The sequence below is a fragment of the Amphiprion ocellaris genome, chromosome 19 (assembly GCF_022539595.1).
Source record: "Amphiprion ocellaris isolate individual 3 ecotype Okinawa chromosome 19, ASM2253959v1, whole genome shotgun sequence".
Classification (NCBI taxonomy): domain Eukaryota; kingdom Metazoa; phylum Chordata; class Actinopteri; family Pomacentridae; genus Amphiprion; species Amphiprion ocellaris.
The window spans coordinates 22,418,020-22,428,542 of NC_072784.1; the positions used below are offsets into that span (position 1 = coordinate 22,418,020).

The following is a 10,523-nucleotide window of genomic DNA, read 5'->3' on the forward strand; positions in this document are numbered from 1 at the left end:
TAAAAGCATTCTTTAAAAACAAAACGCTTTGATTCATTTTCTTCAAGTGAAATCAAATGGAACCTCTTTCAGTAAAATAATGTGTGCAGACAAATCTACAAAAAACATTCACATAGCTACAGATCAATAAATCAATACCTTGAATTGATTTACAGCAATTACACAATGCAGGTCCATAATCATATGAGGATTCTTGTTTAGCTAGAGCATTACTTATAACTAGTAAAGGTTCTGGTCAGATTAAACTAATTGAAAATCGCCTCACTCTTGTGGATAAAACAATTTATATCTTAAATTCCTTTCTCAGAATAAGCAATCACATTTTGACTAGACTCTCTGGTGTGAATTGCTCGTCACCTTTTACATCTTTTGGAAACACATCAGTATATGTTACTTTGGTACAAATGTACCATCCACTTGAAGGTTTGCAGCAGGAGCCCCGCTATATGCGAAGTCCCCTTTTTAATATTCTTGTAACTTCTGTGACTTATCTTTGAATTACATTTTTCCCAAGTTCCAAATTTGAAACCGAGATAAGTAAGCTAACTGAGATCATCATATTTTAAACAAAACGACGTGTTTTCTGCCAGTACTGTCATATGGCTGCAGCTGGAGTCCCAACTCAAATGTTGATTATCAATAATTTATCAATCTGGTTCTCTTTCGTCCAAAACAAATGTTTTGTTTAACCATTAAATAAGCTTCTGTATAGGTTTATACAAATAAATCACATAGTCTCTTTCATATTGATTTAATGGGACATTTTTAAACATTTTAGGACTCATATTTAATATTGGTGCTTACAAATAAACACATCTGCACTGTAATGGTTAATAAGGTTTGACTGGCTCAAAACATATTTCACCTCAGCTGTAAGTATACTGTAATAACTAACTAACTAAATAAAAAAAAATGACTTTTTTTAAAAGCCAGAAAAAAAATACATTAAAAAGTGGACTAATATTGTCAAAGTATCAAAAAACTGTGAGAATAAAAGCAAATACCTGTAAAATTATGTTTGTTTGTTTGTTCTTCTAGCTGATGCAAATGTATTAAAAGTGTCTAATTTTAGGGTGACAAACTGCAAATGAACAAATTATTATTTTGATGTGAATCTTGTGTACAGTTGGACCTTTTTTCTTTATTACTGTCAACATGTAAATTCCTTTTTTCTGTGATTTTACTAGATATTATCTGTAATTCAACTGAACTGGGAACATTTATTCAATGACAGTTACAAATATATTTACTGTTTTTTAATCCTTGATATAACTTTTACACTGTAAAATTATTATTATTATTTATTTTTTTAAATGTAAGTTTTAGACAGTGGGGCATTTTAAAGGGAAGTAAATGTGACATATATTTATTTTTTTTGTAATTTTTTATATGAGATGCATGGTTCTATGTGTAATATGTTGAATCTTGATAACTGCTTGCATTTATTGAAGTTAAAAAATTAATTGCAGTAACAAAGCTCTGGCACAGTATACTTACATGTAAAGATTAGCTCTCAGTAACTGACCAAAAGTTAATGACACTAACTTGGGTGCATTTGCAGTCAGGGACAGTTGCTTCTTTTTCTACAGAGCGTTGGCACTTGACCACTTCATTTACATGAAGCTATAAATATGAAGAGGAGGCCTGCAGGTGCATCCTGGAAAGAGAGAGGGTGGAGGAGGTAGGTGATGCTTCACTGACCGAGGATGAAATTTCAGTTTCATTTACAACCCATTTAACCTCAGTTTTCAAATGACTGAATTATTGCAAGCAACTTAAATCACATAAAACACATTCTACTTACAGTATATCTAGTTCTATTTGCTGTGCATGTGCTGCAAGTAAGAATTAACTAGTAATAGTGTCATCTGTGTGTTCAGAATGAGTTGTTTTGTCGTTTAGCAATAGTGGAAAGCATTATTGCACTCATACAACTTCAAGATGCTTAGACTGGGGAGTATTTTCAGAAAAACATTCTACTGTTTATTGCACCAAATTCATTTGTCAACTTCAGCGACTGTTTAGATTTATATTATTATATTAATCACTGGCTTTTAACACAGCATGAGACTCTGCTTCTGTTTTATTGTGCTGCTGTCTTATGTGTATGTTTTATTTATTGTTTTAATTTATTGTTTATTGTACAGCACTTTGTTTCAGCGGCTGCTGTTTTAAAGCGCTTTATAAATAAAGTTGAGTTGAGTTGAGTTGAGTTATATTTTATATTTAAAACATATGATTGAATTCTTGAAGTGCATCACATTATGTAGGATTAAACCAGTAGTTCTTGATTTTGAAGGGTTATGGTTTCTTATAATATTCAGTATCTAAAACATTTAATGTCAAAATTTCTGTCATTTGAAGAACTGTTGAAATTATCAGATATTTCACAATGAAATCAAAATGAAAAAGATTTGGTAAAAGTAAAACATATATTTGTGAGAACAGTTTTTTTTTCTTTCCTCACTAAAATTTGCAACCACTAAGAATTTTTTTTTAAATGAGACATTTCTGATTGTAATTAAGTGAAGGATCTGAATTCCTCTTTGACCAATTTCAGTGAGATGAACATCAGAAAGAAAATAAATTCTGATGAAGGTTAAAATATTATTACAGTTTAAAAAAACTATTATTTACATGTCTATTAATGGAGTACAAATATCAACACTGTAATTTTGGTTAATTATAATTTTATTTTTATTATTTTGTTCAATGCAAAACTGACACAACACTGATTACGAGTATTTTCTAATATCTAAACACTGAAAAAAAAACGCACAAAGAAGCAGATCTGAAATGTTCATTCTGGTCCTCTGCTATTCTTCAGTGGAACAGCCTGACTTGTTGATGTTCTTCTCTGCAGTCTGGGACCCCACAGACACTTTACATGTGTAAACCTTATCCATGTTCCAGTCTGATGTCTGGATGTCCAGATAGCTGCTGATTTGGAAAGTCTGGTCTGGTTTCTGAACAGCGGTGCTGGTGGAGATCCCACTGCTCACTGGACTCCCAGCAGCCGACCAGGTGACATCTGCAAAAGGCCCAGACTGACTGGACAGACAGACCAGAGTGGCTTTGTTGGACTGGAGTTCAGCGCTGGACGGAGGGAAGACTGTCAGGACAGGAGGAGAGAGGCTGGAGCCTGAAAGTAAATAGGATGGCAAAATCAAAAGACAATAGAAATCAGAAACACAAGGCATGATCGTGTCAAGTTAATCAATAAGGTGAGTTGACTATACAATAACTGCACGAAGTTCTGCCTCTGTGAGAAATTACATAGTGTCTGTTCTTCCCAAACTAAACAACACTGATACGGTAATTTAGCATTGATATCGTAATGTAGAATACTCGACACATTATCTAACATAGCTGGGATGTCTGCTTCATATTTCCGTCTATGCCTCTAATAAAATGTTACAGTCATTGGACAGAATGTGGTACTGTGTGTAGAAAGGATTTCAAAGATCTTTCTGTCAAAGAAAGCAAGATTATAATTGGTCTTCCCCCACCGAACCTCACAGAATTAAACAGCAGGGCCATTACACGAATTGCAAACATAATAGAACAGGACATAACACACCAACTGAACACATATCTCATCCTCCTCCTCTCAACCTCTTGAAAGAGATACAGAACAATGAGATGCATACGAGCACGACTAGGCAAAAACATCTATTCTAGCAACTCTTACCAAAAGGCCAGAGTGAAAAGAACACTTAAATGCTGAACAGTCTTTTTGTAGAATGTGTGTTTTTGTACTGTCCTGTCAATGTATATCAAGTGGAATGGTGCTGTGGAAAGGAATTTCCCCACGGGGACAATAAAGTCTAAGTCTAAGTCTAAGTCTAAGTCTAAATCCAAGCCTCAGTCATTACATAGAGAGTAAATTATCATGCACAGAAGTTATACAAAGTGCAATATAGGCAGATTTCAAATATACAAATAAATATAACTGTTGAAATGGAATTAAGGTTTAAGTAATGAACTAAATAAATCAAAAACATTGCAGACAAATTGAAAAACATGCACACAGATTTTTATAAGAATTAAAACTGAACTAAAACAGCTTAAAAATGATGAGAGATCACACAAATAAGGCAAATAAGGCATCAAAGATACAGTCTGGCGACTGAGCAGACGCACAAATCTTATTATTCAGTTAACAACATGCTAAATGTTTAAAACTAGCAGCAACATTCATACAGATGGATTGTTTTCTATCAGCTTAAATATGATTTTTAAAAATTTATTTATATTTTTTGATAGGTTTAAAAGTACTTACTTGTCACAATCAGCTTGGTTCCTGGTCCGAATACCACAGTGATTCAGTTTGTATACATGGCCGTACAAAAACCTCTCAACTGTCTCTAATAGGCGGAGTGGAACTGAAACATCCTGTCGAGACCAACTTTCACTGTCAACATTTCATCCCCATTCTAAAACACTACTGGGCCCAGTGATTGTTATGCCATTGTCTTATCATGGTAGAGATGGTCTCAAACATGATGTTAAGTGAATGAATACACAGAAGTTTATAGTCCACTCCTCATGCATAAATGTTGTCAGTTTGTGAGTGTTTTCTATTTTCTTGACCTTGTTGGAGTTGCTGTAGACCCCAATTCTATATGTATAAAATATGGTATTGATGATGATATAATAATGAAAGTAAAAGCTGAACTGACCACAACACAATCACATTCCAAAAAGTTTTTTTTTTCATTTAATTTTTTTGTGATTCTCAACATTTCAGATGGTAGGTTATATATTATATTATATTATATTATATTATATTATATTATATTATATTATATTATATTATATTATATTATATTATATTGTATTGTATTGTATTGTATTGTATTATATTATATTATATTATATTATATTATATTATATTATATTATATTATATTATATTATATTATATTATATTATATTATATTATATTATATTATATTATATTATATTATATTGTTTTATGTATTGTCTTCTCTTCTCTTCTCTTCTCTTCTCTTCTATTCTATTCTATTCTATTCTATTCTATTCTATTCTATTCTATTCTATTCTATTCTATTCTATTCTATTCTATTATACTATAGTTTTCATCACACTATATTTATGTGATGCTTATATTTGAATTTTTGAAAATTTATTAAATTGTAAAAAGGGATTTTTAAATTGAAAATTAAAAGCTGAAATAACTTGTTTTCATTATAAATATGATAACAATTCTGCAGAAGAACATATTCTTCAGCAAAAATTTTATTGCAATTTTTGCATAATTATAATACAATTAAATATAATTCAGTTCTGGTGTGGTGGTGGTTTTTCACTGCAGTGTCCAACAAAAAGAGAAAAAGTAAAAGTAATCAAACATTAAATTAATTTATCCATTCATATATGACATGAGACGTGGGGTGAATCATTTTTCTATAAAATGGCCAGAATTAGCAATTTCATTTGTAGCTTGTATCACTCTAATATGCAGTATTAGGCAGTGTTTGCTGATATGGAAGTGTTTCAAAAAGCAGAAGTAACAGTGAGGAGGTTTTTGTCACAGTGTAAATCACTGTGATACTGACTCCTTAGCAGAGTTGTCCCATGTTGCACAGTAATAAACTGCAGAGTCTCCTGCCTCCGCTGCCTTAATGACAAACTGATAATCTATGTTTGATGAGGCTTTGGAGTTAAATCGGTCTGAGGAGAACCCTGTTCCAAAATCGGGTGAACTGTACTCATGGTAAAATCTCAGAACATACTGAGGAGTCCCACCAGGAACCTGTTTGTACCAGCTGACATAATAGCTTTCAGGTCTCTCAATGTTGCATTTGAGAACAACCTCTTGTCCAGGAGAAGCTGTGTGAACAGCAGGCGTCTGGGTCAACACTTTGGCTGCATCCACATCTGTCAGCACACAAACAAAAGGAAACACATTAATGAGAGATTTGTGTCTGAAAAGTTGGCCTGTGAAAGCGATCACAAGGACATCTTACATGTTAGAGCAGTGATGAGAGAGCAGAGGGCCACCAGCATGTTGTCAGTGTAAATGTTCTGTAGTGTCCAGCTGAGAGATGAGCAGAGTTGGACTCAGAAGAGGAGAGAGACTGAGACTTATAAAGACACCGAGGAGAGGAGAAGTACGTAGAGGAGGAGGAGTTTCAAGAAGAAATAGTAATAGCCAATTACTATATTTTTTGCAAATGCTGGAGGATTTTTGCGAATGTGTCTTCATGTGTCTTCAAATAAGCAGAGTAAACAAGACAATAGATGAGTAAAATGAAATAATTCAAATGTTAAGATCATGTTTTCAGTTCATAAGTCTTCACCAAGTTCCCTTCAAATAAAACTGACGTCTAGATTTGAAGGATTTGATGTGAGGAGAAGTGGAGGAGGAGGAATTTTCACTCCTAAATCAACTACTCTAAAAATTCAAGAGTACACTTTTGTCTTTTTGCAAATGTGTCTTCACATTATGCTTTGGGTAGTTTTTTTGATCACATTGCAAATACTCCTTAAAGGGTTGATGTAAATACTAAACTGGTCTCTTGAGGTTGTAAACGAGTAGAATAAAAAGACAATATTAAAAATCAAATGTTTTCAGTTTGTTAGTTTTTATTAAGTTCTCTACAAATAAAATTGAAGTCAGGATTTGTTGGCTAGAATGTAATAGAAACATCATAAATTTCCGGATTCAGTTTTGGGAATCTGCATAGTTCTCCATGTCAGTAAAACGTTTTTATTTGAAGTGGGAATGTTTATAGTTTTCCATCAGTTATTAACTTCAGGATCTGTTAGTTAATTTTGTGTAAAACATGCTTTGTTACCATGTTAAAACATGATGATATACACAATATTATTTGATCAAATATCACTTTAAGATTAATTTAAGGTTGACATTAAGGTAAATTTTATTGTTGCTGTTGCAGATGTTCTATAGCTTGATTGTTTTATAATACGAGAAGAAAGACATTCAAATTTACTATACATGCTATGCACTATTTACAACATTTTAACAGAGGATATCCTGTTTTTTGGTGGATTATGTTTATTAGATAAGATAAGATATGCTCTTATCTTATTATGTTTATTTGTGTTGTTTTTAGTATTTGTTTCTTGGAGATTAGAATGAAATAGATTTTCAATTTTGAAACAAAAGCATATGTGTGAGGACGTTACAGGAAACATTCACTCGCAGTTAAGATGTGACAGCAGGACAAAAAGCAGAAGTAACAGTGAGGAGGTTTTTGTCACAGTGTAAATCACTGTGATACTGACTCCTTAGTAGAGTTGTCCCATGTTTCACAGTAATAAACTGCAGAGTCTCCTGCCTCCGCTGCCTTAATGACAAACTGATAATCTATGTTTGATGAGGCTTTGGAGTTAAATCGGTCTGAGGAGAACCCTGTTCCAAATTCGGGGGAACTGTGCTCATGGTAAAATCTCAGAACATACTGAGGAGTCCCACCAGGAACGTGTTTGTACCATCTGACATAGTAGTTTTCAGGTTTCTCAATGTTGCATTTGAGAACAACCTCTTGTCCAGGAGAAGCTGTGTGAACAGCAGGCGTCTGGGTCAACACTTTGGCTGCATCCACATCTGTCAGCACACAAACAAAAGGAAACACATTAATGAGAGATTTATGTCTGAAAATCTGGACAGTGAAAGCGATCACAAGGACATCTTACATGTTAGAGCAGTGATGAGAGAGCAGAGGGCCACCAGCATGTTGTCAGTGTAAATGTTCTGTAGTGTCCAGCTGAGAGATGAGCAGAGTTGGATTCAGAAGAGGAGAGAGACTGAGACTTATAAAGACACTGAGGAGAGGAGAAGTAGAGGAGGAGGAGTTTCAATAAGAAATAGAGTTTTCATTCCTAAATCAACTACTCTAAAAATTTGAGTCTGCTTTTGTCTTTTTGCAAATGTATCGTCACATTGTGTTTTTTTGTTTTTTTTTTAAAATCACATTGCAAATACTCCTTAAAGGGTTGATGTAAATACTAAACTGGGCTCTTGAGGTTGTAAACAAGTAGAATGAAAAAGACAATATTATGAGTCAAATGTTTTCAATTTGTAAGTTTTTACTTAGTTTTCTATAAATAAAATTGAAGATTTGTTGGGTAGAATCTAATAGAAACACCATACATTTCTGAAATCAGTTTTGGGAATCTGCATAGTTTGCCATGTCAGTAAAACATTTTTATTTGAAGTGTGAATGTTTATAGTTTTCCATCACTCCAAGATCTGTGTTAATTAATTTTATGTGAAACATATTATGTTATCACATTACAACTTGATCATATTCACAATATTATTTGATCAAATATCATTTTAAGAATAATTTAAGGTTGATATTAAGGTGAATTTTCTTGTTGCTGTTGCAGTTGTTCTATAGCTTGATTCATTTACAATAACTGACCAGAAACATTCAAATTTACTGTACATGCTATACACTATTTACAACATTGTAACAGAGGATATCCTGTTTTTTAGCGGATTATGTTTATTAGTGTTGTTTTTATTATTTGTTTCTTGGGGGACTACAATAAAATTGATTTTCAATTTTGAAAAAGAAGCATATGTGTGGGGATGTTACAGGAAACATTCACTCGCAGTCAAGATATGACAGCAGGACAAAAAGCAGAAGTAACACTGAGGAGGTTTTTGTCACAGTGTAAATCACTGTGATACCCACTCACTGACAGAGCTGTCCCATGTTGCACAGTAATAGACTGCTGAGTCTCCCTCCTCTACGTTACTGATGCTCCAACGATAATCTGAGTTTGACTGATGACTAGCTGTAAATTTGGGAGCGGAAAAACCAGAACCAAATTTTGGGGTGCTCCAGCTATGATAAAAATTCAGAACAAACTGAGGGACTCCTCCTGGAATCTGTTTATAGATACGAGGTCCATCCACAGCAGAGTTACAGTCCATGGTGACTGACTCTCCTGTCCTCACCGTCGCAACGGGAGGCTTCTGTATCACCACCGTCACTCCACTCACACCTGGAAACAACAGGATGATATGGAGTTAAAAGAAAGGCAGAGTTTTAATATGAAACAGACAGCAGCGACTCTAAAAATTCAAGAGTCAATTACTGTAATTTTTGCAAATGGAGGATTTTTGCAAATGTATCTTCATATGTCTTCAAATAAGCAGAGTAATCAAGACAATATGATGAGTAAATAAATTTGAAATCAAATATTAACATCATGTTTTCAGTTCGTAAGTCTTCACCAAGTTCCCTTCAAATAAAATTGAAGTATAGGATTTGTTGTGACAAATGTACTGGAAGCATCATACATTTCTGCTATGTTGGTAAAGCGTCTTTTGAGACATAAAAGAATGAATTTTTACTTTAATGTTAGTTTAAACAAGCATTATTGTTGTTTGAAATCCTTGAAATTTTTCCTCTGTAAGTCATTAACTCCAGGACTTGTGGTTATTAAAAATGTGTGAAGCGTACTGTGTTATCATGTTAAAATATGATCATGTGCACAATGTAATTTAATCAAATGTCATTTTAAGATCTGCATTTTTTTCCATTTGAATATTGCAGTACATGTTAAACATTTTGTGTAATAATCACCATTTTTATAGATTATCTGAAATCAAATCTGCAACAGAGAAACTGTTGCTGGATTCTATAGCTTGACGCTTTCAGAATAAGTGACCAATGACATTAAAATTTACTGTACACGCTATTTTTTTTTTTTTAGTAGGATTTAACAGAGAATATTCTGTGTTCTAGTGGACTATGTTTATTAATGTTGGTTTATCTAATTTTTTTATTTTTTGAGAGATCCCAACAAAAAAGATTTAAAATTTTGAAAACATTAAACATATGGGTGAGGAAGTTACATTGAAGTGAACAAATGGCTTTATTTGCAGTCAAGATGTGACAGCAGGACAAAAAGCAGAAGTAACAGTGAGGAGGTTTTTGTCAAAGTGTAAATCACTGTGTTACATGTTCCTTCACAGAGTCATCCCAAGTGTGACAGTAATAAACAGCTGAGTCTCCTGCCTCCGCTGCCTTAATGACAAACTGATAATCTATGTTTGATGAGGCTTTGGAGTTAAATCGGTCTGAGGAGAACCCTGTTCCAAATTCGGGGTAACTGTGAGAATGGTAAAATCTCAGAACATACTGAGGAGTCCCACCAGGAACCTGTTTGTACCAGCTGACATAATAGCTTTCAGGTCTCTCAATGTTGCATTTGAGAACAACCTCTTGTCCAGGAGAAGCTGTGTGAACAGCAGGCGTCTGGGTCAACACTTTGGCTGCATCCACATCTGTCAGCACACAAACAAAAGGAAACACATTAATGACAGATTTATGTCTGAAAATCTGGACAGTGAAAGCGATCACAAGGACATCTTACATGTTAGAGCAGTGATGAGAGAGCAGAGGGCCACCAGCATGTTGTCAGTGTAAATGTTCTGTAGTGTCCAGCTGAGAGATGAGCAGAGTTGGATTCAGAAGAGGAGAGAGACTGAGACTTATAAAGACACTGAGGAGAGGA

The 10,523-nt window shown here is 33.8% G+C and overlaps 1 protein-coding gene across 1 annotated transcript; it reads right to left on the reverse strand.

The window, feature by feature from the left end:
* Window positions 1-2,658: 2,658 nt before the first annotated feature.
* Window positions 2,659-10,523, reverse strand: LOC111564600 (immunoglobulin lambda-1 light chain-like). Its single transcript, XM_055004984.1, has 4 exons — window positions 10,383-10,523; window positions 9,965-10,293; window positions 4,283-4,313; window positions 2,659-3,142 (listed from the first exon to the last, which is right to left on the reverse strand). Exons 1-4 carry the CDS (start codon window positions 10,420-10,422, stop codon window positions 2,817-2,819), a joined length of 726 nt encoding a protein of 241 aa, XP_054860959.1. The 5' UTR covers window positions 10,423-10,523; the 3' UTR covers window positions 2,659-2,816.

Coding starts and splice junctions, on each gene's coding strand:
- LOC111564600 (XM_055004984.1), bottom strand. CDS start 10,422: ATGCTGGTGGCCCTCTGCTCTCTCATCACTGCTCTAACAT. Junction 10,294..10,382: donor TCTCATCACTGCTCTAACAT/GTAAGATGTCCT, acceptor GTGTGCTGACAG/ATGTGGATGCAGCCAAAGTG. Junction 3,143..4,282: donor AACCAAGCTGATTGTGACAA/GTAAGTACTTTT, acceptor ATTTACTTTCAG/GCTCCAGCCTCTCTCCTCCT.